At 54.8% G+C, this 27510-nt stretch overlaps 1 protein-coding gene across 3 annotated transcripts in view; it reads left to right on the forward strand.

The window, feature by feature from the left end:
* AGO2 (argonaute RISC catalytic component 2) overlaps window positions 1-27510 on the forward strand; it is a 100296-nt gene that overhangs the window by 33682 nt on the left and 39104 nt on the right. For 2 of the 3 annotated variants that reach the window (XM_066265601.1, XM_066265602.1), the window contains exons 2-3: window positions 10365-10560; window positions 25010-25130. In XM_066265601.1, coding sequence (XP_066121698.1) covers window positions 10365-10560; window positions 25010-25130 — 317 coding nt within the window. The remainder of the gene's footprint in view (window positions 1-10364; window positions 10561-25009; window positions 25131-27510) is intronic. The other variant, XM_066265603.1, reaches the window with a different exon arrangement.

A 27510-nucleotide genomic window follows, 5' to 3' on the forward strand; every position in this document is an offset into this window, starting at 1 on the left:
TGTGGCGCGGAGATGCCCTTTTATTCACCTGTTCATGGACTCATCCATTCATCCACTCGCACACTCATTCTGCAGCCGCACGACACCAGCTGCACGCCCTTTCTCCAGTGGGGGAGCTGTGCTGATCAGAGCGGCACACACCAAGCGTCAAACCTAAGCTGGCCAGTGCTGCAGACACCTACCTGTGCGACAGAGGCAGGTGTGAGGTCGTCCTCACGGAGCGTGTCACTTGCAGATGTCACATGGCTACACTTCCAGGTAGACGCGTGGCAGGGTGCTGCTGTGTGCCAGCGTGGCCCTCTGCAGCCACACGGCAGCCAGCCTCCCCGGGGCTGTGTCTGTGGGCGGCGGGCACATCTCACAAGGGTCTCTGATGCCTCCTGGGTTGGTTGTAGTGTTTCTAAGGTTGAATAAAGACGGATCCGATGGTGCATCAGAGGAGACATCTTTAACTTGTGAGGGGAATTTGATGAAGACAGTATTTTACAGTAAAATAATTTTCTCTTTACAGATCACAGGGGTGGCTTTGGGAACCATTTCTCAAAGAGATCGTGTTTTAAATGACAGTTGGAGTTTAAGGTTGGACCACAAAAGCCCATTTAAAAACCGAATGTGGACAGAATTCTTTGAGGTTGCAACAGAAGGTAAAGAGGAATGCTGTGTATTAGTCACAGGCACGAGGGTAGTTGGATTTCTGTTTTATAATTAATCATAAACATGCGTCCTGTCCTCTCGCACGCTACATTGCTTGCTACAGTAAGGTTGGCGTGTTTTTAGAATATTACTCAGCTGCAGAAGTTGAGTGAGGCATTTGAGTAGCAATTGTCAGGGCTCCGGGACCACGCTGTCGCCGTCACTGTCACCTGGGGTGACCGCTCCTCTGGCTCAGGTTTGCCAGGAATCAGGCTGAGACAGATTAGAATTCCCCAGAGAGTTTTTACCAAGAGAGGAAGAAATGAGAGACTTACAGGAACTGTGGGCTGCTGTGAAGATGACACATTTCCAGAGAACGGCTCTGTGACCCACGGCTGTCTGCCTCCTCCCGGGGACTGTCCCGTCCCGTCCCCTCCTCCCCTGGCCCTGCCGGAGAGCCTGTCCCCCTCCCCTTCCTCCTGCAGTGGGAGGCGCTGACTGAGCCCACTCAAGGGCATGAGGACCAGAAGCGACTGTCCTTCTGAGGGTAGGGACGTGGCTTCCTGTTTATTATCACATTGAAACCTCTAGTAGCACCAGCTGACTCTCCTGGTTCCAGCGTGCATTGGTCAGGGAATCCCCTGAAGAGTGATTTGTGGACCCACTGGCTTTGCCCCAGGCCCGGGACCCCTGAACCACAGAATCCGCTTTCCCCCTGAGCCCTGTCACGTGTCCGGCTCCGGGCCCTGGCGAACCTGGGAGCTCGGCAGGGCTGGGTCTGGTTTCCTCGGCTCCTGGTTGGCTGCCGGGCTGCCCGGGCCTCCCGCCGCGGTTCTGTGGACAGCGTGTCGAGCAGCTGACCCTGTCTGTGTTCTTCCCACATCCTTCTGACAAGGCCGTTCATGAATGTGACTCAATTGGCTTGGTGGCTGTACGTGAGACCTGCCCTGTGTGGGCCACAGGGCCGTCCAGGGAGTGGCAGCCACATGTCCTGGTTTGGGCCAGGGGCCTGCTAGTCTTGAGTGTCTGCTTTCTGTTCTGCGCCACGGGGAATCGTCCCCGCCTGTGCGGGAGACGGGCCTGCGTGGGAGCCCGCCCAGTCAGGGCCGACCCTGCCGGTCACTCAGCCCCAGAGCCTCTGCTTCCTCCTCACGGGGCTGTCCAGCAGCAGAAGGGAGCTGATGTCCAGCCCCGAGCTATATTTATCAATGTCTTGAGCCTTGATAGTTTCTGGCTGATGCCCAATACGATAAAAACCGTTCTAAAAGGAAAACAGACAATTTATGGTTTTGAATACTGGCGCCCAGGGCGAGGTTTGGAAGAGCCTGACAGTGGTGTCCCAGTCCCTTGTCCTTCAGGGGCACTGTGTCCCCACCCAGACTCACAGCGAGACTGTGGCACAAGCGCGGCCGCAGCAGAGCAGCCAGCAGCCCGGAACCCGAGCCTGGCGGCCCCCTCGCCACCAGCCAGGCTGCTTGTTTACTCGGTGACTGTGATTTAGGCTTTTCTCGGGAACATTGAAGTCGCCCAGGAGTGAATAGTCACGCACGTCTTTTTGTTTTTGAAGGCCGTGGAGTCATGATGAGTGATGTAGAGGGGGCGCTGTTGGGGTGGGGGGGCAGAGACAGGAAGCACTGTGCCCTTTCCAGGAAGTCTTGGTGCTTGCCTCTCGGTGTTTTCAGGGTGTCTCCCCTAGACTGAGCCCCCAGACCGATCCTGATGGTGCCGCGTCCCCAGCACCCGCCTACAGCTTGACTCACAGTCGATGACTCAGAGCAGACTGGGGGGAAGGGCGAGTTATAGTACCTCCCCACCCCCTATTTCCAGGGTGACTTCTGGCTCCCAGTTCTGTGGTTTAGTACCTAACCCATGTCATCTGTGGTCACGGCTGTTGTTCGTGGTCTGATGGGACACGCGGCCCCGAGACCTTAGTGTCTGTTTCTGTTGCCCAGCAGACACCCGAGGAAGGTGCAGTAAGGGCCCGCGTGGGGTGGGGCGTGGCCACGCTGGAGCTCCCGTTAGGTCCCGGGTCTGGGCCTGACCTAATGGATCACGCAGTACCGTGGCAGACTCAGCCTCATGTGCTCAGGTATTTAGAGAAGAGCAGAGGGAGGAGCTCTCTGAGAGTTGGCTTGTCCGCGTGACTGTCCCGCCCCGGAGCGCTGCTGCCCGGCTGGTCCGCAGGCGAGCCCGCCTGGGACCCTGGTGTCGCCCCGTGCTGCCGGAGCAGTGTGAGTGCCAGGCGATGCTGTCAGCCTCGTCAGGATGTCTGGTTTCCGAGTCCCGACGGCGCCCTGCATGGCGGGCGCCTGTGTGATGAGCCTGGAGAGCCAGTTGTCATGGCAGCCGGTACATCCTGAGCTCACGCACAGCACATTGGGCTTGGCGTTCCCACGGAGACAGAGCCGTCATCGGCTGCCGGGGGTGTGCCGGCTGCAGCGCTGTCCCTCCTACAGGAACGCCAGGCCCCACCCCCACGGCCCCAGAAACCGGGAGGTCCCTCCCCTCAGCTGATACTCTCCAGGGTGTGGGGTCCTCTTCCCTTCCTCAGTCTAGAGAAGCTGGTGGGTGGAGCCCTTTCCAGAAGAATGTTTTTCGAGGCACAAAACAAAATACGGAGGGCGACAAAGCCTGGCACGAAATGCCGTTACCCAGACACCGAATGAGTGTGCGACAGAGAAATGGACGGGCCTTTCTGTCACACTTGGTAACTGGGGCCAGCAGAGTCCTCATAAACATGACTGTAAAGTAGTGGTGTGTGTAAAACACACTCGGCGGTGTCCGTAACAGCTGTCCGGTGACACGAGAGCCCGTGTCTTCTGTGTGTCCCAGCTGTTGGTAATGCCACTGTGGTTTCTCGTCTGGGTTCATTGGGTGAGGAAGCGCTGTGGTTAGCTGAGAGGTTAGTCCGAGTTTGCTGCCCTCCTGAGCTCTCTGCATGGGTCCCAGGCTAAGACCCCCTGCCTCACGTGGATGTGGGATGGGCCTCTCTGGTCTTCACCTGTTGGGCAGGGCACCTTGACGCCACAGCTGCTGGCCCCAGGCACTCGGCCTGGGCAGGACTGGTCCTGGGACACCCAGTGACTGGACTTGTGCCTCAGGAAGCCAGACCAGCTGCCCAGATGAAGGCCGTGGTGTGGGGCCGGAGGAAGCACAGGGAGACATGCGGGCTGTCTTGGTGGCAACACCGTGAAGTCCAAGCTCACCTGCCAGGTGCTGTGTGTGTGGCATTCATCCCGTAGCAGAGACTGGCTGTGAGGCGGGGCCACAGACCTATCAGGCTCTCTGTGTCATGGGCCCACCTCCGGGGGACACGGGGGCGGCCCATGCAGGGGAGTTCCCCAACATCTCAGGTGGCTCCCTGCCTTCCCCAGAGCTGGCAGCCCCAGGTGTCTACACGGCCCTCCCTGTCTTTACAGTGGGTTGAAGCTGACCTGCCCCTGCCACCCTGAAGTTAGCCAAAGTCCCTGGAGAGATGTGAGCATCACTGTTAGCAGTGTGTCCCCATGAGAAGGTCCCTGACCAGCTGCTGTCCCCTGCCCCTACCCAGGGTACCTCACCTGTTCGAGACCTCCCAACACACCTCACATTTCTTTTGTCATCTTGGTTTCCTGTCCCGTGTGCCAGCTTTGCCCTGGTCCTCTCCTGTATTGAAGGGGAGTATGGGGACGAGAGCACCGCTCTGGCGAGGGGCTGCCCTTTTTACACAGGGCAGCCAAAAAGTCACACGGGACAGGTGACCCACTGCCCTGCTCTGTGACCTCCCTCTGAAAAGTCGGTGCTGATCCAGCCCTGTGTGGTGGCTTTCTGTAGGAGGACCAGCTATAATGACAAGCATGACTTCCCTGTCATCTGTTGGAAACACCGAAACGTTCTGGTGGCCGTGACCCACTTACACAGGAAGTTGGTTACTCATTTCACTACAGTCCCTTTCACTGATAGAGAAGCTGTCCTAAAAATGGAAGGTTTAAACACACATGCTTGTGATCGGCGGGCAGCACTCCACTCTCTCCCCAGCTCTGCCCGATTCTCGGTTTCGGAGACCCCACCCCCAGAAGTCGCTCTAGCTGGGAAGGCCAGACCGACAGATATGTCACTGAATCCGTCACCAAAATGCTGAGGGGCTGACCTGGCAGCTGTCTTGGGCAAGTCACCCCCCTCAGCACAGCTGGGTCCCTTTCGGCTGCTAGCCACCGGCCAGTGTCCCAGGGCTCCTGGAAGAAGGCGCTTGCCCTCCCCTTCCTCAGGACTTTGCCCGCCGCGTGGAGGCAGGACTAACACTTAGAGCAACAACAGGAAATCCATTCAAAACAAAACCAGCGCCAGCTGCCAGGTGAGACGTGTGCTGTGCCCGCTGGCTGTGGTAGGCAGGGAACGGCCGGGTGTCGGGTGTTGGGACAGTTTTCACAGAGGGGGAGAACCTGCCTTTGTCCTTGAAGGATGTAGAGAACTGCCCGGCCAGTGTGGGCCGACCCGGCAGCCCAGGAGACTGGGCCCTCGGTGCCGGGTCGGCATCGGCCCTGCTGAGCAGGGATCTGGGGCCATGGCCACTGCATCGAACACCAGCTCAGTGGCATCTATTTTGGGTGTGTGTGTGCAGTTTTGTAGATTTTTTTTTATTAATTATTTTTATTTATTTTAGAGGAGAGAGAGAGAGAGAGAAGGAGGGGAGGAGCAGGAAGCTTCAACTCCCATATGTGCCTTGACCGGGCAAGCCCAGGGTTTTGAACCGGCAACCTCAGCATTCCAGGTCAATACTTTATCCACTGCGCCACCACAGGTCAGGCGGTTTTGTAGATTTTTGAAAGTGGTGACAGGTATGTAGAGCTTGTTTGGTGAATCTTCATCCTCATTACACTTTCTGGACATCCGCACCCCTACACGGTATGGGACATTCCTCGTTCCTTTTGCCCAGACAGCCTAGTCGAGCCTGGTGTCCGTGCGCACATCTGGAGTTCCCGTCCCTTTCACAGTGAATTCCCAGATCTCTGAGTGACCGAGGGGCATGCTTCTTGAAGCCCACTTCATGGGCGTGCTTGGGAACATCGGAGGTGTGCTCTCTGGTCACAGCCTCGCTGATGGCAGCATGGCCCTCTTGCCGTCCTTCGTGAGAGCCATCGCTGGACCCAGGCTGGAGAGCAGCCCCATGGTGTCTCCCTGGTGAATCTTCCCAGATGCTGTGACCTCCTCGGCGTTGATTTATTCAACAGAGGCTGACGGCCCCCGCTGCTGGGGGCCCGTGGTGGAGTGGGTCGGCCAGGCGCTCGTGCTCTGGGAGGACAGGAGCCAGGCCTCTGCTGGTGGGCTCCCCGGGCTGGAGACCTCTCTCTCTGTCCTGATGCCCACCCTGCCCTGTGGTGTCTGCTGTCACAGCCCTCCCAGCGGGGCAGTCAAGGGCAGTGGGCTGCCAAAAGAGCGAGGGGCGGCTGATGTCTAGGTGATACTAGAATGTCAATTGTTCCCCTTACTCTGTGGTCAGTCACAGTTTGGAGGTAAGGGATGGAATATTCCAGAAAGAAACAGTTCGTAAGTTTCAGTTATGCACGGTTCTGAGCAGCGTGATGAAGTGTGCCGCCCGCTCTGTCCGCCTGGGTGGGCTGTCCCGTCCTCCAGCTGCAGATATACCCGCCCACTAGCCACTTGGTAGCATCCTGGTTTCCAGATCGACCCTGATGCATCATGGTACTGGTGTTCAGGTTGTCCTGCCTTTTTTTTTTTTTTTTTTTTTTTTTTATTTTTCCAAAGCTAGAAACAGGGAGGCAGTCAGACAGACTCCCGCATGCGCCCGACCGGGATCCACCCGGCACGCCCACCAGGGGGCGACGCTCTTCCCCTCTGAGGCCTCGCTCTGTTGCAACCAGAGCCACTCTAGCGCCTGGGGCAGAGGTCAAGGAGCCATCCCCAGCGCGGGCCATCTTTGCTCCAGTGGAGCCTCGGCTGCGGGAGGGGAAGAGAGAGACAGAGAGGAAGGAGAGGGGGAGGGGTGGAGAAGCAGATGGGCGCTTCTCCTGTGTGCCCTGGCCGGGAATCGAACCCGGGACTCCTGCACGCCAGGCCGATGCTCTACCACTGAGCCAACCCAGGTTGTCCTGCTTTTACTGAAGGACCCAGAGCACAAGACAAGTGAAGCTGGCAATTTGGATACTCCCCAGACAGGCCCTATGGTGCGTCCTCTAAGCGAAAGGGCGTGTGTACGTGTAAAAATGCTGTGTACGTAGGGTTGGAACTGTCCCTGGGTTCGGGCGGCCCCTGTGGGTCTGGGAGCGTACCCCCCACGGATGAGGGCCTGCTGGAGGTCTCAGAGGTGTCTGATGAAGGCGCGCGGCCTCTTGGCTCATTCGGTTTCCCTCTCGGTGTCCAGAGCTCCACGTCAGTGAGTGGCTTTGCCCGTTCGTGCCCTCTGCGTGGGGCCCGGGCATCTTCTGCCGTGTTTGATCCTCTCTGGTGCGTTGTTTGCGACTCCTTGTTCAGGCCACTCATGCTCGGGACTCCCGGTGAATGGTAAAAACAGATGGAAGCTGGCTCTGAGCTTGTCCCCTCCCGTAGCTGTGAGACGGCCCCTCCCTCTTTCTTCACGTGGAAAACGTAACAGCTTCAACTTGTGACTTTGCGTCCCTCACACCTTCCCACAGCTTCCCCCGGGAGCAAGGGAGAAATACCTTGAGAGACTATTTTATGAACACGAATACGATACTCTTGCGATCTTTGCATTGCTTTTACTAACACAGCTTAGTAACACAAACTGGTGGACAGTTTTGTTTCCCACGGCAAATTCTATAGAAGGAATAGGCATTGGGGACAGGAAAAGCAGGCTCGACCTGAGAAATGGGCCCAAGGCCTGGCCTGTCCTGTTGGTCAGATTTTAGTAAGGTGAAGCCATCAGCGTCTGGCTGGGGCTGGCGGGAGGCTGCGGATTGACGTGGGAGGGAGCCTGGGCTTGGAGCTGAGCATCTGGGTGTGTGTTACTCTGAGCCCTGAACGCTTCATTTCTTAAAGGCAACAGGCTTGCCCTGTTGCTGAGGCGCAGTCGGACGCATGGGCAGTGCTTTGTAAACCAGAAGTCTCCTCGATGCAGGTGGGGCTCCCATTGCTGGCATAGAGCAGGGGCCCAGATGTCTGGGGCTCTGCGCTGGGCACTTCCCGGTTCACACATGGAACCTCTTGTGGTTTAACTTTGTGCCTCCATTCCCACAATTCCTCCTGCTGGGAACGGGACCACGAGTTAGCATGAAGAGGCCGCTCAGGCAGGGAGCAAGCCGGGTCGTGTGTGGTGTCCACTCCTTGGCATGGTCTGGAGCCCTCCCTCAGTGTGAAGGAGCCTGTGTGACCTGTGGAGCTCACGGGCAGTAAAGCCACTGAATCCGTTTGACGACTTCCCCTTAGACATTCCTGGGAAGTGACCCGTGAGCTGCCTGAGAATCCTGTTTGTTTTTGTATCCTTGGTCCCGGGAACACTCCCCGGCACGTAGGGGGCACAGGAGCGTGCTTGTTTAGGGATGGAGTGTTGTGCAATCTGTGAATTTGTCATCTGTGAAGTCATAGTAGCTTGGTGGAGAGAGAGGCCCCGAGGTTTCCAGATGGGATAACTCAGGGAGATCAGTGACCTTTTAAAGCACGTTCGTTTTCTCCTAAAAAGATAACAAAATCTAAAAAGTAATTCAAGGACTCTGAGTTGTTCTAGGCCAGAAATTCAGTAAGAACAGCTTATTTTATTATTAGTAGAGTACTTTTGTTTCCAGTGGATGTCTGTAAGGATCGAAGTACATAGACTTTTTTTTTTTTTTTTAAACAAAGACATTTGAGGGAAAAGTAAATGTATTCTGTTGTCGGGAAAATACTTATTCTTTTCCCTAAAGCCATCGTTTTATTTGGACTGATGGCATTACTGAAAACTTTAGTTGGGATAAAGTTCCTTTCTACAGTCTGTGGTGGTGGTGGGGGGGGGGGTCATGGTAGAAAGCACTCCCTGATTAAATCGGGCAGATTGTGATGGAGGGGAGCCACGTGGGGACTCGGCCCGCTCCCGCCCTGGCCCTGTCTCCCTGTCCCCTTGCTGCCCGCTCACCACACCCCGTCCCCCCGTCCCCCAGGCCCTCCTGTGCAGAGAAAGAGAACAGAAGTGTTCATGGCGAGCGTGGTGGCCGCTGAGCTGTTAGAATGCGTTCTACGTGAAGAACTGGCCTACTGTGGAGATGCCCCCTCTGTGGAAGTGTGACACTGGTCTGGAGAAGGGGGTGCCGAGGTGCAGTTTCCAGGGACTGGAGATTGTGGAGATCTGAGTGCTCGTGTGGTTGCAGCACTGCTGCCAGATCCCTGGACATCAGAAACCTCTTGTAGGGGTGGCGGTCAGGCAGGGGGTGGCGGGGCGTGTGCCTGAGCACTGGTGTTGGAGGCTTGGCCTTCTTTTTTTCTCGTTTTCTTTTTTAAAGAGAGAGACAGACAGGAAGGGAGAGAGATGAGAAGTATTAACTCATAGTTGCTTCACTTTAGTTGTTTATTGATTGCTTCCCGTATGTGTCTTGCCCGGGGTCTCCAGCCGAGCCAGTGACCTTGGGCTCGTGTTGATAACCCCACACTCACGCTGGTGACGCCAGGGTTTTGAACCTGGGTCCTCAGCCTCCCAGGTTGATGCTCTATCGACTGCGCCGTCACCAGTTAGGCAAGGCTTGTCTTTCTTAACTCCTGATGTTCAAACATCTTCCTTCGTGACTTGGACAGCCATTGCAGAGGACACCTTCTGAGTGACTTGGGCAGCCTTCCCTTACCTGTTTGAACATCAGCTTCCTTAATTATAAACAGGTTGACCAGACGCGTCTGGGCTCTGTCCGTGCGTCAGGTGCCCTACTACACTGAGGCTAGCACCCTGTGGCACATGTACACTGGGCGTGTGAATAAAGTGAGCAGGCGACGGGAGGAGTAAGGAGCTGAAGAGTCCCTTCTGGACCCTGACACGTGCAGGGGCTCTGCAGTGTGCATGCGGGACCTCGGGTGGGGGGCCTGGGGGCTGCGGGAGGTCAGGCTGAGGCCAGGCTGTCGGGACTTGCACGTGCCTAGATGTCAGGGTTGAGTGCCGGGGAGCCAGAGGGCACTGGACCGGCGGGCTCACTGCAGCCTGTTGTGTGGTGATGGGTGGGGGGTGCCCGGACGCAGAGCACGCCTGCTGGGGGCTCCCGCAGTCACTGTGCAGAGGGTCCTGGGGACCAGCGGGCGCTGAGGCGGGAGGGGGATGGGCACCGGTGGCTGACAGAAACAGGTGAACAATGACCATGTTGTACAGTTGGCTGTGGTGAAGGTGTGGGGAGGGTCTTGGCGGTGGTAGACCATGGCCTCCTGATGGAGGAAGGGGCGTCTTGTGCTGCGGACTGGACGGCTGTGAGCCCTCCCTAGGGAATGAGGGCGGCTGGCCGGTCTGGGCAGAGCAAGGAGAGGACCAGGAGGGGACATGTTTGAAAGAGGAGCATGGTGCAGTCTCACATGCCACTGAGTGAGCCAGAGAGGGCATGCTGTGGGGTGGGGGTGGGGGGCCCCTCGGGCCTGGCAGTTGGGGGTCTCTGTGACAAGGTGGACGTGAAGGAGCAGAGGATGGAAGGGCCAGGGGACACTGGTAGCGTGGGGTCCCCAGGAGGTGGGAAGGGTGACAGGCGCGTGCCCCGCCCACTGCCCAGCGCTCTGCTGGGCCTCAGGAGGGCCACTCATTTCCCCGTGTGACGGTGACCTCTTTGCTGTTCCAGTGCTCACGCCTCCTGCACCGCCGCCACCCCCAATCCAAGGATATGCCTTCAAGCCTCCGCCCAGACCCGACTTCGGGACCTCTGGGAGAACAATCAAGTTACAGGCCAACTTCTTTGAAATGGACATTCCAAAAATTGACATCTATCACTATGAATTGGATATCAAGCCCGAGAAGTGCCCGAGGAGAGTGAACAGGTATCGTTTCCTCCTTTATTGATCCTGATTGATTTCTGCGGCTCATCTCTGCAGGCAAACACACGGTTTTAATCAGCCCTTCGAGTCTCAGCAGGCTCTTCTTCCGGCTCTCTTCCCCGGAAGTTTCATTCAATAGAATGGAGGTGCAACAAAACGCACATCATAAGTGTTTTGACAGATGCACCTCTGTGCCCCTCCCCCCAGAGTGTTGCCTCGTGCCCCCCCCTCCCCCCGTCACGGCTGTGGCCTGTGTCACTGCAGGCTCCCTTCCTACCCGTGCACACAGACGCGCAGCAGCCTGCAAGACCGGCCCCCTTCGTCCTCACCTGCCTTCACCAGCGGGATGGTTGTGAGATGGACCTGCATTATTGTATTAATAGCTTCCCGTTTTTATTGCTGAAGAACATTTTATGATATGACTATTTCATAATTTATGTATTCATCCTTCTCTTAGATGCTTGGGCTCTGCAGGCTTTGCTTTTATGTATAAAAGTACTGTGAGCATTCTTTTTTTTGTTTTTTAAGATTTAATTTATTGACTTTAGAGAGAGAGAGGAAAGAGGGAGTCTCAAGACTTTTTCTGTGGGCAAAATGTTTTCATTTCTCTTAGGTACATAACGAGGAGAGAAGTTGTTGGACCGAAGGGTAGGTGTGTAGCTGTCGCTGTGTAGGACGGCCAGGTGGTTCACCAGAGCGGCTCTGTCACCTCCGTCTTGGTGTGGCCAGTCCTTTGGATTCCTGCTGTTCCAGTGGGCGTGGAACGGCTTCTGCGGTTTCGGTGTTCATTTCCTGATAACTGCATGTCCAACACCTCTCCTGTGCTGAGATCCATGATTATATTCACGTGTTATATGATATAATGTTACACCGTATACTGTTCCTAGTAGAGTGTCTGTTGATGTCTTTTCCCTTCCTTGGGGACTGTCATTTTGTTACTGATTTGCAGGCGTTTTTAATTCATTCTGGGTGCACGTCTGTACTGGGACTGTGTCTGTGCAGTCTGAATTTTGCCAGTTCACTTTCTTAATGGTGTCTTTAATGACCAGAAATTTATCATTCTGTTGACATCCAGCTCTCAAATTTTGAAAATGGTTTTTAGGTGGTGGGTTCTTTCTAAGAGATATTTGCCTACCTGAAGATAACAAAGATTCTCTCTCTCTCTTTTTATTTTATTTATTTATTTAAAAATTTTTTTTTTTTTTTTACAGAGACAGAGAGAGTCAGAGAGAGGGATAAATAAGGACAGACAGGAACAGAGAGAGATGAGAAACATCAATCATTAATTTTTCGTTGCGCATTGTGACACCTTAGTTGTTCATTGATTGCTTTCTCATATGTGCCTTGACCATGGGCCTTCAGCAGACTGAGTAACCCCTTGCTTGAGCCAGCGACCTTGGGTCTAAGCTGTTGAATTTTTGCTCAAACCAGATGAACCCACGCTCAAGCTGGCGACCTCGGGGTCTCGAACCTGGGTCTTCCGCATCCCAGTCTGACGCTTTATCCACTGCGCCACTGCCTGGTCAGGCTCTCTTTTTATTTTTTAAACCAAAATTGCAGTCTTTGGCTTGTATGTTTAGGTCTGCAGTCCATCTCAAATTGATGTATATGGTGTGAGGTTGAGGGTCTGTTCAAAAATGTTTCAGTGTTGATTGGCACTGGCACCTGGAGGGGGGAAATCAATTGATTTCTTCATTAACTACCAGAGAGCCCCTTGGAATTTTTTTTATTGTGATTGCTTTGAATCTATAGATAAATTTGGGGGAAATTGACACTTGAATCTTCCAGTGCATAAACACGGGACGTCCTCTCTAGTTAGGTCTGCTTTCATTTCTCTTAGCCGTTGTTCATAATGTTTTTGGTTTTTTTTAATTTTTTTTATTTTTTTTCATTTTTCTGAAGCTGGAAACAGGGAGAGACAGTCAGACAGACTCCCGCATGCGCCCGACCGGGATCCACCTGGCATGCCCACCAGGGGCGACGCTCCGCCCACCAGGGGGCGATGCTCTGCCCCTCCTGGGTGTCGCCATGTTGCCACCAGAGCCACTCGAGCGCCTGAGGCAGAGGCCACAGAGCCATCCCCAGTGCCCGGGCCATTTTTGCTCCAATAGAGCCCCGGCTGCGGGAGGGGAAGAGAGAGACAGAGAGGAAAGCGTGGCGGAGGGGTGGAGAAGCAAATGGGCGCTTCTCCTGTGTGCCCTGGCCGGGAATCGAACCCGGGTCCTCCGCACGCCAGGCCGACGCTCTACCGCTGAGCCAACCGGCCAGCGCTGTTCATAATGTTTGACAGACAGGTGTTTCACTTTACTTATTCTTAAGTGTGTTATGTTGTTATTTGTAAATTGTATTTTAAAATTTCATTTTCCAGAAGGGTGGGTGGGGTGACTGCTAATGAGTACGGGGTCACTTTTTGGGGTGATGATGGTGTTTTAGGTTTGTTTGGTGGTGATGACTGCCAAAAACTTGTCATCTACCAGCACCATCGAGCTGCACATTTCAAGTGGATGGATTTTATGCCGTGTGAATGTTACAATAAAGATGTGAAAATTGCTTTCATTGTTTTTGAATTAAGTTGGTTTTACTTTTCTTGTTCCAGTTTTTAGAGCATTTTAACTCTTTGACTTGCTTTGCTGTGGTGGCTGAGAAACCCAGCGTAGGCGATGCTGGCAGCACCCAGGGAGCAGGCGTCCTTACCTTGTTCCCGACCGCGGGGGGGGGGGGGGGGGGGGGGGGGGGGCAGCATCTCTTCTTTCATTCACTTGTAAAACATCATGTTCATCCTGGGATTTTCACAGGGACCCCGTCAGACTGAGGGAGCTCTCGTCCTAGTTTGCTGAGAATTAGCCTCATATAGGGTGTTGAATTCTGTTGATACGGTGCTTTCTCTGTTTCTATTGAGGTGATCATGCAGTTTTTCTTATTGAACCCCCTCCCAATAAGGTGGTAAATTACTTTTTTTTGAAGGGGGAAATGTTAAATCTGCTTGACTTTCTGGGAGTCACGATGTACTATTTTATACATATCTTTAGCTCCGGCACACCCTTTTCATACATTGTTGGGTTTAATGTTAGCCTTTGCTGTGCTCTGTCTGTGCTCCTAAAGGACATCGCTCTGCATTTCCCTGTAGGCCTCGGTGTCAGGGACATGTGGGAAGGAAGCTAGGAGGTACTCCGTGTCCTCCACGCGCTGAAAATGTCAAGTGTGAGGTTGATACAGTTCCTTAAATGTTTGACTGAATTTGTCAACGACACCATTTGGGCCTGGTGTATTCTCTGCAGGAAGTGCATCATACAGTTTCTTTATCAGATATTTGGCTGTTCAGATTTCCCCGTTTCTGCACCAGTCTTAGTAGTTTATGTCTTCCAAAGGAACCTGCGTGTTTTACGTCAGTTGTCACATTGACTGGGCATAACGTCGGCCATGGGATTCTGTTGCTGTTTGCAGGACCCGGAGTGAAAGCTGTTGCTTTATCCTGATGTTTTAAATTTGCATTTTCTCTCCATCAGGTTTGCAGGTGTTATCAATTAGCTTCATCTTCACACAGACACAACTACTTTGTTGATTTTTCTGTTTTGTTTGTTGTTGATTCCGCCTTCCTCATGCATGTCTGACAGTGGGGAATCCTCTCAGAGTCCTTTTAAACCTGTAAATGAATTTATTTTCTTACTATTTTTTTTGTTTTTTTGTTTTGTTTTTTGTTTTGTTTTGTTTTTGTATTTTTCTGAAGTTGGAAACGGGGAGGCAGTCAGACAGACTCCCGCATATGCCCAGACCGGGATCCATCCGGCATGCCCACCAGGGGGCGATGCTCTGCCCATCTGGGGCGTTGCTCTGTTGCAACCAGAGCCATTCTAGCACCTGAGGCAGAGGCCATAGAACCATCCTCAGCGCCCGGGCCAACCTTGCTCCAATGGAGCCTTGGCTGCGGGAGGGGAAGAGAGAGACAGAGAGGAAGGAGAGGGGGAGGGGTGGAGAAGCAGATGGGCGCTTCTCCTGTGTGCCCTGGCCGGGAATCAAACCCAGGACTCCTGCACGCCAGGCCAACGCTCTACCACTGATTCTTACTATTTTTGAAAGGTATTTTTGTCGGACATTGAATTCTAAATTAACAGCCCCCCCCCCAACACCTTGCAAATGTCTTTTTTTAAAAGTGTGTATGTGCCTGACCTGTGGTGGCGCAGTGGATAAAGCATCAACCTGGAAATGCTGAGGTCACCGGTTCGAAACCCTGGGCTTGCCTGGTCAAGGCACATATGGGAGTTGATGCTTCCAGCTCCTCCCCCCTTCTGTCTCTCCTCTCTCTCTCTCTCTGTCCCTCTCTTTGTCTCTCCCTCTCCTCTCTATAATGAATAAATAAAAAAATAAATAAATAAATAAATAAAAGTGTGTATGTGACAGAGAGAGAGATAGAGAAAGGGACAGATAGGGACAGACAAGACAGGAAGGGAGAGAGATGAGAAGCATCAGTTCTTCATTACGATACCTTAGTTGTTCATTGATTGCTTTCTCATATGTGCCTTAATCGGGGAGGGGCTACAGCAGAGCAAGTGACCCCTTCCTTGCTCAAGCCAGTGAGCCCACACTCAAGCCGGATGAGCCCTCACTTAAGCCGGTGACCTCAGAGTTTTGAGCCTGGGTCCTCAGCATCCCAGACTAATGTTCTGTTCAATATGCGACCGCCTGGTCAGGCTGCAAATGTCTTTACATTGACTTTTAATCCTAATCGAGTCTGGGGAAATGTCAACTCATTTTCTTTTTTAAATATTATTAATTGGTTTTAGAGTGAGGGAAAGGGAGAGAGGTAGGGGAAGAGAGAGAGAGAAAAAAAAAAAATCAACCTGCTCCTGTATGTGCCCTGACCGGGGATCGAACCCACAACCTTTGCATTTCAAGATGATGGTCTACTCAACTGAGCTGTCCAACCCAGACCCTTCATTGTCTCCTTGTACTTACTTTGTATGTAATTTGTCTTCTTACCTCTGAGTATTTTTTATTTAATTTCTGTCTTCTGCAGTCTGGCTTTGACGTGCCCAGGTGTGGTTTCTCTAGCCCCCACGCGCCCGTCTCCTCTGGGTGATGGGACTGCCACCCTCTAGCTAGCGCCCTTCCCCGGTTCTGTGGTTTGGAAATGGTCCCATGGCAGTGTGAATGCCTGGCTTGCCTCAGGTTCCCTTCCCTCGACAGTCACAGCAGTCACGGTCCGAAGCGGCCTGTTGTCCAGTGCCAAAACGGCCGCCTCCTGTTCCTTCTGGGGCTGTAGCGTTTGGGGGAAAGGAGGCTAAGACTAACGCAGTTACTTTACCGTGGTCAGACACGGAATTCTCGATGCGTCCTGATAACCCAGCTGATCACCCGGTCTGTGCTGGGGTCCTATCAGGTCCTCTTGGCTGTGACGTTCTTCCTGGTGACAGACCGACAGACAGCCTTTGTAAGAGTGTTTGGGGGTTCAGTTCCTTAACCTGTGAAACTGAATACTTGGGTATTAATTCAGACTTTTTAGAAGGTGATTTGGTATATATATTAAAAAATAAGAAGAGCATATACCCTTTGACCCACCAATTCTACCTCTTCCAAAAGATATGTCTCCTAACAGGCAGTGCTTCACAGTTACACAGGACCCTTTACGTATGTGCTTCCTCAAGTGTGCTTCTGAACAACCACTTTGGGCACAGCTGGTTTAAGCAGCTCTGTTTTTTGAGGGTCTTCTGCGATGTTTCCGTGTGTTTTGAGCGCTCTGGGAGGCCCCCGGAATGAGCTAGTTTGTTTCTGATCTCCCTCGTACCGGAAACGACGTGCGTCTGGGGCGGGGGTGCGCTCTCGGCTGGGGTGAGGGCACGGACCAGCAGGCACCTTTCCGGGCTTGCGATCGGGGTGGTGGCAGCTGGCCTCTTATTACACCATCACCGCGGCGAACAAGAAAGCTTTCTTTGATGAAAATAGGTGTGACTGAGGCTTTGTTATCTGGCAACAGCAAAAGGTGGATGGTGATTCAAGTTGGAGTCTTTGCCGCCCTGTGCTGTGCATTTTTGTGTAGCTACACCCACAGGTTTAAAAGTGACCTGGTATTTGGAAATTGCCTCCAGTCAAACAGAAAGTTGCCAAGGCGGGGCCTGCGCTGTGTTCCAGGGCCCCAGCCGGCTGGCACCCTGGCAGGCGTGCGGCGGCCCTGGCTCTGGAGCCAGCCTGGAAGTAGCTGCCTGGTTAGCTCTCAGGGCTCCTTATTTTCCTATCAGTTCTGGTGGAGTTTGGCGATGTTCCTGGTTCAAAGTTATGGTCAATCAAAACAGTGTAGGAAAACGTTGGGGTCACGTGTTCGCGCTGGCGAAACCTACGTGCTGACGCCCAGCCTTAGTCCCTCCTGCCAGCCATGCGGCCAGCCGGCCAACATCCTGGAAACCTCCACGCGTGGGGTAGCTGCTCTGCCACTGGGGGTGCAGCGGTGGACAGGACAGACCAGTTCCTGTCCCTCGTGGGGAAGAGGGGGTCAGGCCCACAGTCAGCAGGACTCGGGTCAGCCCTGGCGGAGGGAGGCTCAGAGCAGAATGAGAGTCAGGAAAAAAGGACTCAGTTCAGACTGTGGACTGTCCCCCCCGACCCCCAGGAGTAAGGCTGTCCGGACAGTTCCAAACACGCCACCTTCTCACCTGTCTCTTCTTCCGCACTGCGTTCCCTGTAGGGCAGAGACAGGGTCCCTTCTGAGGTCCCCACGCCTTGTGCAGTGCCAACCCAGAGGCTCTGTGCGGGGCGAGACAAGGCTGCCGTCACATACCAAAGAGCCAGCTGCATGCGTCATGATGAGTCACGGTGCCTCCGCCCCCCGCGAGCCCTCGGTCTCACCCCTCCCTGAGTGGGTGTGTGGCCCGGACTCAGTACAAGCCAAGGTCCGCCCTCTCCGGGTGCCCCCAGCATCGTGGACCCAGGGATGGCCACGCCCATAGCCAGCACCCTGTGCTGCTGTGGCTGTTGCAGGCCTTGCCACCGGCACCAGGAAATCTGGCCGATGGGTCAGAATTCGCAGTGCTGTGCTCAGAAGCCCGGACGGGCTCCAAGAAGAAGGTGTGCTCCTCCTTGCAACCACCCTTTCCTCTTGTTCCTCCTGAGCTCCGTCAGGTGGCCTCCGAAGAGCCCGCAGAGCCATCGCTGTGCGCCTGGGCATGGGAGAGGCCCGGGGGCTGGACTGCCGTAGCCTGTGCGCACTTCAGACTCTGTCTCCTAGAGGGGGGCGCACGGCCCCGGCTCTTTATGGTTTTTTGTTTTTTTTTACAAAGACAGAGTCAGAGAAAGGGACAGGTAGGGACAGACAGACAAGAACGGAGAGAAATGAGAAGCATCAATCATCAGTTTTTCATTGCGACACCTTAGTTGTTCATTGATTGCTTTCTCATATGTGCCTAGACTGTGGGGCTGCAGCAGACCGAGTAACTCCTTGATCAAGCCGGCAACCTTAGGTCCAAGCTGGTGAGCTTTTGCTCAAACCAGATGAGCCTGCGCTCAAGCTGGCGACCTTGGGATCTCGAACCTGGGTCTTTCGCATCCCAGTCCGACTCTCTATCCACTGCGCCACCGCCTGGTCAGGCTCGGCCCCAGCTTTTTAAAAGGTAGTTGCCAAAGAGGTGTGCACAGGATGTCTAATATTATAAAGGCAGAAAGCAAGCCAGCAAGAGAAGTCATTTGTGTGTCAACCAGGGAAAGGTAGGTAAGTGAACATTGTGAGGTGTAGGGAAATGTCCACAGTGTGACGGACAGTGGAGCGTGAGTGTTAACACTGAGCCCTGGAACGCAGGCAGCCCTGTCCTAAGTGGTTTACTATTCAGTCACAGCACGTGATGCAGTGGCATCTCTGCTGCTGCCTTGATGAGCACTTGGCATATAGCGACAGGGAAAGGTCTCGGACAGAGTGGGAGGGGAGCGAGCCCCGGGCCGTGTGCTTGGTGCCGTACGCTTTAAGAAATGAAAATACAGTGTGTTTCTTGTTATGTACTTTTATGTTTACACGGATGCATCGGTTTGAAAACGATCCGATCTTGCTGCATCTGGGGAAGGGATGGAGATGCGGAGGTGGTCCAGTTAGACTTGAAGCGTTATTCGTATTTGAGATTTGCAGTGTGAAGGTATTACTGCAAAACCTGTGTGATTAGAAATTAATGAAAGGATGCCTTTTTTTAGAAGAGAACTTCCCATAATTATGGAAAAAAAAAACAGGCTAATACAGAGCGTGCCAGTCTCCCTGGGTTAGCAAAGCTGTTCCGTGACAGGGAGGCAGGCGGTTCTGCATCTCGTTGCTGCCTCGTGCCATTGTGTGGCTGTGTGCCTCCGTGTCCCTGTGGACGAGGGTGCCCGGCAGAGAGGATGTGCTGACCTGTCTGCCACGGTCACTGTTACTCCACGTGTTGATATGGGAGCTGCTCTCTAAGGCAGCATCCGTCAGGTGAGAGCCAGTCGCACTCAGTAACGGTGTTTGTCTAGAGACCCAGTGGATGTGCAGGAACGTGGCTTTCCGATGGCTGAACTGGACATTCAGGAAGAACGAATCCAAGAATCGCATGTCCCCAGGCAGGTCATCCCTGCTGAGGAGCAGCAGGTCAGTCAAGTCCCTGGAGCTGGGCAGAGCCGGGGGGAGCCAGTGTCTAATGGGCCCGGTCTTCCGTTGGGGAAGAAGAGAAACTTGTGGAGATGGAGGGTGGTGATGGTTGTACGACAGTGTGAATGTACTACCATGCGGAAGTGATTGAAGTGGCACACTTTATGTTATCCATTCATTACCCAAATTAAAACAGAGAGGGAGGGAGGGAGGGGGGCAGGGGAAGGAAGAGACGAACGGAGGAGGGAAGGAAGAAAGAAGGAAGATCTGTCTTCGAGTTGGTCTGTGTCGATGGAGGGAAAGGCCTCCACGTTTTAGTTAGTTACCATCCCATGATGAAACTTCGGCAGTAGGATTCCTGTGTGCAGGGCACAGTGTAGGCGGTAGCATCTCCGTTTCCACAGAGGTGGGCCGTGAGGCATGGGAGCCTCGTGTGGGTGGCAGATGCCTTTGCCCGGTCTGTGCGGTGGCCTGGTTGCTTTGTCATCTGTCAGGGTGGTTCTTAGCCTCCTCGTTGGAACAAATACTTGCTGAGCCCCTGGGGTGCCAGCCTGCCAGGTGCTGGATGTTCTGGGCGATGCCTGCCCCCGCACAGCTTGTGGGAGTGGGTGGTAAGCATTAGGACAGACAAATGTTTCCAGTGCATAAGCGCCATTTTGTTGTTTTGAATGCCAGGTACCTAGTTGCCACAGCTCTGTTCTCTCTCCTGATACCTCTGCCGTAAATGAAATGTCCACATGCCCGTGGTCTTTTTCTGGGCTCTCAGTTCTGTCCCGAGGTCTCCCATCTGTATCAGCTCCAAGGGCAAACCATCTCTGTCACTGCCATGTGTCCACATTGACCCTCTTCGAGAGTGTACTGGCTGGCCTTTGTCCTATTTCCAAATACATTTTAGAATTAGTTCATTAAATTCCATCAAGTAAAAATGAACCCCTCTGATCTTGCTTGGGATTGAAAGAATGAATGTGTTAGAGGAGAGTTGAGTATTATGGTCCATGAACATGGTTCTGTTTTGTCTTTGAACATCTCATGGTGTTTCCAGCCCCCAGAGGAAAGGTTTGTGTATTCCACATGGAACTAGCTGTCCCCTGCCCCCCATTCCTACACGTTTAAATGGCGGCAAATCCGTTCCTCGCTGGAACCTGTGGGAAGGATCGTGATGGTTTGGCTTCTCGTCTCTCATCTCAAGGTTGAGACCACTGGAGGGGCCAGGCTCTTCTAGAAGCCAGGACAAGGTGAAGGGCAGGCTAAGGTGCAGGGTGGCCATTGATTCTGGAAACATAGATGCGTAACATTATTTATTGACGTTAGGTTGCATCGTGTAATAAAATAATTTAAACCTGTGTTTTCAAACACAACCATCCGTGTAGCCAGATCTCCCAGGAATTCCTCTGCTGTTGTGAGGAGCTCCTGTCAGGCCAGAACCCTGGAGCCTGTAGCTGCAGCTGTCCTGTGTGCACTAGTAATTCACAAACAGAACAACCTACTCCGTCCTAACGCTGCTCGTTCGTTCGCCAGTCGATGCACATTTGGGCTGCTTCCGGTTCAGGACTGCTATGAACATTTGCACACGGCGTTGAGTGGTTGTGTGTGCTCATTTCTCCTGAGCCATCATCAGGTATTGCCAGGCAGTGTGGCTTGTATATAATTGACCTTATAAGAAACAGCCCATCCTTTCCCCCGAGTGGTTGTATCATTTCACATTCCCAGCGGCAGTGTGAGTTCCCTGTCCTCGCCTTCCTCTGCGCCCCTTGCTGTGGTGGGTCTGTGATGTCCGCCATTCTAGTGGGTGTACAGTGGTGTCTCTTTGTGCTTTTATTAGAATTTCCCTGATGACTAATGATGGAATCTTTTCGTGTCCTTACGAGTGGCCATGTGTATATCTTTTTTGTGTGCTATGTCTGTTCAGATCTTTTACCCCCTCCCCCCCCCTTTTTTTTTTAGATAGAGAAAGGAGGGAGAGAGGAAGGGAGAGAGAGAGAATCATCAATTCTTCGTTGCAGCAGTTTAGTTGTTCATTGATTGCTTCTCATACCTACCTTGACTGGGGATTGGACCAGATCAAACCAGTGACCTCTCAAGCCAAACTGGTGACCTCTTGTTCAACCTGGTGACTTTGGGCTCAAGCCAGTGACTTATTCATTTTTAAAAGTTGGATTGTTTGTCTTATTGAATCGTAAGAATTTTTTTTTTCCTCTCTCTTTTTTTTTTTTTTTTCATTTTTCTGAAGCTGGAAACAGGGAGAGACAGTCAGATAGACTCCCGCATGCGCCCCACCAGGATCCACCCGGCACGCCCACCAGGGGTGACGCTCTTCCCACCACGGGGCGATGCTCTGCCCATCCTGGGCATCGCCATGTTGCGACCAGAGCCACTCTAGCGCCTGGGGCAGAGGCCACAGAGCCATCCCCAGTGCCCGGGCCATCTTTGCTCCAATGGAGCCTTGGCTGCGGGAGGGGAAGAGAGAGACAGAGAGGAAAGCGCGGCGGAGGGGTGGAGAAGCAAATGGGCGCTTCTCCTGTGTGCCCTGGCCAGGAATCGAACCCGGGTCCTCCGCATGCTAGGCCGACGCTCTACCGCTGAGCCAACTGGCCAGGGCCTGAATCGTAAGAATTTTTAAAATATATATTATACATGCAATTCCTTTGTCAGATACACCATTTCGGAATATTTTCCCCTGGCCAGTGGCTTGCCTTTTCCTTTTCACAAAAGTATCTTTTAATAGTAACAGTTTTTAATTTTTCTGAAATCTCAGTTTTTATTGTTTTCTTTTACATTCAGTACTTTTTATGGTCTAAATACCTTTGTTCCAGGGTTCACGATGATCTTTCTCTCTCCTTTCTTTCAGAAGTTCTGTAGGGTTAGGGTCTCCTTATCTCTGCATTTACTTCTCATCAACTGCTTTCCTCGTGTTACACTGGACCTTCTACTCCTGGTATCTGGGCCTGACCTGTGGTGGCGCAGTGGGATAAAGCGTTGACCTGGAAGTGCTGAGGTCGCTGGTTCAAAACCCTGGGCTTGCCTGGTCAAGGCACATATGGGAGTTGATGCTTCCAGTTCCTCCCCCTTTCTCCCTCTCTCTGTCTTTCCTCTCTATCTCTCTCTGTCTCTCCCTCTCCTCTCTAAAATATAAAATAAGTAAATAAATAAATAAATAAATAAAGATATTTACTCCTGGTGTCTGCCCAGCATTGGCACACTGTATTCTTCTCCACTTGTTACTGCTTTGTTTCTACATCTGGGTTTATAAGTGGGATTGGCCCATGATCACCTTGGTGGTGTTTCAAGATAAAAGTTTCGCTAGTCTCATAAAATGGGTTGGGGCGTGTGCCCTCTTAGTTCTGGCCGCACTGTATTTGAGTTTGGGGGGATGGTCTGTCCTTGGAATGTGGGTAGAACTTCCCAGGGGAGCCATCTGGACCTCAGGTTGATCTTGAGATCTTGACCATGAATATGGAACCCTTGGAGCTTGGAGACAGTGGTCTGGAGGTGGCGTGCTCAGGTGGCCCCGAGTGGCACACGGTGACACAGTGGTCAGGAATGGCGGAGGTGGGGGCTGGCTGGAGGTTCTCGGAATTTGCACCTGCCGTTGGTGTCGGAGGCCCGGTGCGTTCCCGGTGGCAGCGTCCAAGAAGACGTGTCGAGTCTCCCTCTGCTCCGGGAACCCCTGGGCACCGGCTGCTGGGGCAGGACTGGCTGGGTCCCTGGGGACTTGCTCCTGTGGTTGGCACAGTTGAAGGTCGACTGGGCAGAGCCAGTCTGAATGCCGAAAGCCTGCTTAGGCCAGCTTCCCTCATATTCTGGAAAAGGAACGGAATGAATTTGATTCTTGCCTCTGGAAAGGTGGCCAGAGCTCTCTGCCGGGGAGACACCCTTGCAGCAGAGCCGGCTCAGGTCCCAGCCCCTCTGTCCCTGTCACCAGCCTCCATCCCCCATCTGCCATGTCCCGGGAGCTGCCATTTCCTGGTAACGGCTGAGATTTTTGAACCTCTGATGGTATCAACCCTTCCCTGTGTGCTCTAGGAAGACCCCGGGGGCCAGGCCGGAGTCTGGGCCTTTCCTCTCTGAGCCTTCCTGGCACTGTGTGTAAAGAGATCAGGTATTCATGTAGTGGGTTGAGTTGAAATGCCTCAAACATCCCCAAAATGCCGGCAGACTTGTTAAGTGGGTTCTCCTGGAGCAGGGACATGGCAGTGCCTCCCTCCAGCTGAGCTGCCAAGTGGTCCATGGTCACCACCATGGAGTGTGAGACTGTGTCTCTGCTGAGCATGGGCCACGTGGTCCCTGGGAGCCCTGGTCTCTGGTCACTGCTGCTGAGTGTGCGTCTGTGTCTGCTGAGCCCAGGCCACGTGGTCCCCGGGAGCCCTGGTCTCTGGTCACCACCATGGAGTGTGCGTCTGTGTCTCTGCTGAGCGCGGCCACGTGGTCCCCGGGAGCCCTGGTCTCTGGTCACCACCATGGAGTGTGCGTCTGTGTCTGCTGAGCCCGGGCCACGTGGTCCCCGGGAGCCCTGGTCTCTGGTCACCACCATGGAGTGTGAGTCTGTGTCTGCTGAGCCCGGGACACGTGGTCCCCGGGAGCCCTGGTCTCTGGTCACCACCATGGAGTGTGTGTCTGTGTCTCTGCTGAGCGCGGCCACGTGGTCCCCGGGAGCCCTGGTCTCTGGTCACTGCCGCGGAGTGTGTGTCTGTGTCTCTGCTGAGCGCGGGCCACGTGGTCCCCGGGAGCCCTGGTCTCTGGTCACTGCCGCGGAGTGTGTGTCTGTGTCTCTGCTGAGCGCGGCCACGTGGTCCCCGGGAGCCCTGGTCTCTGGTCACTGCCGCGGAGTGTGCGTCTGTGTCTCTGCTGAGCGCGGCCACGTGGTCCCCGGGAGCCCTGGTCTCTGGTCACCACCATGGAGTGTGCGTCTGTGTCTCTGCTGAGCGCGGCCACGTGGTCCCCGGGAGCCCTGGTCTCTGGTCACTGCCGCGGAGTGTGCGTCTGTGTCTCTGCTGAGCGCGGCCACGTGGTCCCCGGGAGCCCTGGTCTCTGGTCACTGCCGCGGAGTGTGTGTCTGTGTCTCTGCTGAGCGTGGCCACGTGGTCCCCGGGAGCCCTGGTCTCTGGTCACCACCATGGAGTGTGAGTCTGTGTCTGCTGAGCCCGGGCCACCTGGTCCCCGGGTGCCTGGAGCATCCTAGTGCTCGTGGTGTATCTGCTCTTCAGTGCCTGAGGCACAAGCAGCACAGGTGCAGCAGACCCCACAGGACGCTCGTGGCTCCACAGGTGGGCTGTGGGGTGACTGGGCCACCTGGGTTGGCTGGACTTGGGCTCTGCATCGAGTTCAAGGTCTTTGTGTTGGAGCCCAGACTTCAAGGGCAGCAGTACCCTGCGCTTGTTCTTACAGGGGACTGCAGGAGGCCACGCCGACCACACAGACCCCCTGCACACCTCTGCTTACATCACATCTTCTGACTTTTGGGTGACCAAAACAAGGCGCATGGCCGAGCCAGCGTTCAGTGTCATTGGGGTGGGGATTGTCCTGTGTGTGCCCAGGTGGGGAGGCCTGCAGACTCTCCTGTCGATGTGCGGTACATCTCCCTCGGGGCCCTCTCCTCGCAGCCCCAGGAAGTTCCGGGAGCTTCTGTTGTCTGCCGTGTGCAGAGCATGCGGCTGGTGGGAAGGACACTCTGATGCTTGAGTGACTCAGCGAGTGGGATGGGCTCACAGAAGGTTCCAGTTTGACTCTTTACAGAAGAAAGCTGAAAGTCATGTTACAAAAGGAGCCCTGGGGCTTATAAAATTGCTTGTAAACGGTGTTGGAAGGATGTAGTCCTTGTGTGCCATTTGTCTGATTTTACTGACATTTTGCTCAAATTCTGACTTGTTTCAGGGAAATAGTGGAGCATATGGTCCAGCACTTTAAAACACAGATCTTTGGGGATCGGAAACCAGTGTTCGATGGAAGGAAAAACCTCTACACGGCGATGCCCCTTCCGATCGGGAGGGAGAAGGTGAGTTCCCCGGGCACGGGTCCCTCAGCGTGCCTGCTTGTGGAGGCGATGGCCCACCTGGGGGGGTCCTGCTTGTGGAGGCGATGGCCCACCCGGGGGGTCCTGCCTGTGGAGGCGATGGCCCACCCCAGGGTCCTGCTTGTGGAGGCGATGGCCCACCCGGGGGGGTATTGCCTGTGGAGGCGATGGCCCACCTGGAGGGGTCCTGCCTGTGGAGGCGATGGCCCACCTGGGGGGTTCCTGCTCGTGGAGGCGATGGCCCACCTGGGGGGGTCCTGCCTATGGAGGCGATGGCCCACCTGGGGGTCCTGCCTGTGGAGGCAATGGCCCACCTGGGGGGTTCCTGCTCGTGGAGGCGATGGCCCACCTGGGGGTCCTGCCTATGGAGGCAATGGCCCACCTGGGGGGGTCCTGCCTGTGGAGGCGATGGCCCACCTGGGGGGTTCCTGCTCGTGGAGGCGATGGCCCACCTGGGGGGGTCCTGTCTGTGGAGGCAATGGCCCACCTGGGGGTCCTGCCTGTGGAGGCGATGGCCCACCTGGGGGTCCTGCCTGTGGAGGCGATGGCCCACCCGGGGGGGTCCTGCCTGTGGAGGCGATCGCCCACACGCGGGGGTCCTGCCTGTGGAGGCGATGGCCCACCTGGGGGGGTCCTGCCTGTGGAGGCGATGGCCCACCCGGGGGGGTACTGCCTGTGGAGGCGATGGCCCACCTGGGGGTCCTGCCTGTGGAGGCGATTGCCCACCCGGGGGGGTACTGCCTGTGGAGGTGATGGCCCACCCGGGGGGGGTCCTGCCTGTGGAGGCGATGGCCCACCCGGGGGGGGTCCTGCCTGTGGAGGCGATGGCCCACCCGGGGGGTCCTGCCTGTGGAGGCGATGGCCCACCCGGGGGGTCCTGCCTGTGGAGGCGATGGCCCACCTGGGGGGCTCCTGCCTGTGGAGGCGATGGCCCACCCGGGGGGTCCTGCCTGTGGAGGCGATGGCCCACCTGGGGGGGTCCTGCCTGTGGAGGCGATGGCCCACCTGGGGGGGTCCTGCCTGTGGAGGCGATGGCCCACCCGGGGGGTCCTGCCTGTGGAGGCGATGGCCCACCTGGGCGGGTCCTGCCTGTGGAGGCGATGGCCCACCCGGGGGGTCCTGCCTGTGGAGGCGATGGCCCACCTGGGGGGTCCTGCCTGTGGAGGCGATGGCCCACCCGGGGGGGTCCTGCCTGTGGAGGCGATGGCCCACCCGGGGGGGTCCTGCCTGTGGAGGCGATCGCCCACACGCGGGGGTCCTGCCTGTGGAGGCGATGGCCCACCCGGGGGGGTCCTGCCTGTGGAGGCGATTGCCCACCCGGGGGGGTCCTGCCTGTGGAGGCGATGGCCCACCCGGGGGGGTCCTGCCTGTGGAGGCGATGGCCCACCCGGGGGGAGTCGCCCACTTCTCTGTGCTTCACCCTGAGGTCCATCAGAACTGCCTTCCAGGGCCCTGGTTTCCAGTGGTGGAGGGTTAAGCTGTCTTGTCCAGAGACAGGAAGGGAGACCGTCTTGAAACCACTAGGCTTTTAAATGTGACCCAGAGGCCCACGCAGGTGCCACAAGTCACTACCAGACAGGAGCCTGCGTGCGCGGTGTGGCGGTGGGGACCTAAGGAGAGGTGTGTCCGCACGAGTGTGGGTGCATGTGTGTGACCGTGGCAGGAAACAGAGCTGACATGTGACCATTGCCAGTGAGTCACCTGAACTAACAGGCAGGCCCTCAGCCCGGGGTCCTGCTTCTATTACAGTCGCCTTTCCTTTCGGTTTCTTCTCTTCTCTTCTCTTCTCTTCTCTTCTCTTCTCTTCTCTTCTCTTCTCTTCTCTTCTCTTCTCTTCTCTTCTCTTTGCTTTCTTCCTCCTTTCCTCTCCTCCCTCCTCCCTCCTCCCTCCCTCCCTCCCTCCCTTACCTATCTTTCTTTCTCTTTCTTTCTTTCTTTCTTTCTTTCTTTCTTTCTTTCTTCTTTCTTTTTCTTTCTTTCTAGAAAGGAAAAGAGAGAGTTGAGAAGCATCAGTTCATAGTTGCAGCACTTTAGTTGTTCATTGATTGCTTCTCATATGTGCCTTGATGGAGAGGCTGGGGTGGCGCGCAGCCACTGACCCCTTGCTCGAGCCAGCAACTTTGGGCTCAAACCATTAATCCTGAAATAATGTCGATGACCCCATGCTCAAGCTGGCGACCTTGGGGTTTTAAACCTGGGACCTCAGCACCCCAGGTCGACACTGTCCACTGTGCCTTTCCTGGTCAGGCACAGTCATCTTTTCTTATTATTTATATTATGGCTTTACTTAAAAAGTAGTAAAATTTCTGCCTGTAAGTTGTCACTTTTGGGGGCATCTTTCAGCAGGGGGGTTGCTCCAGAG

This window comes from Saccopteryx bilineata, chromosome 3 (genome assembly GCF_036850765.1).
Source record: "Saccopteryx bilineata isolate mSacBil1 chromosome 3, mSacBil1_pri_phased_curated, whole genome shotgun sequence".
NCBI classification, from domain to species: domain Eukaryota; kingdom Metazoa; phylum Chordata; class Mammalia; order Chiroptera; family Emballonuridae; genus Saccopteryx; species Saccopteryx bilineata.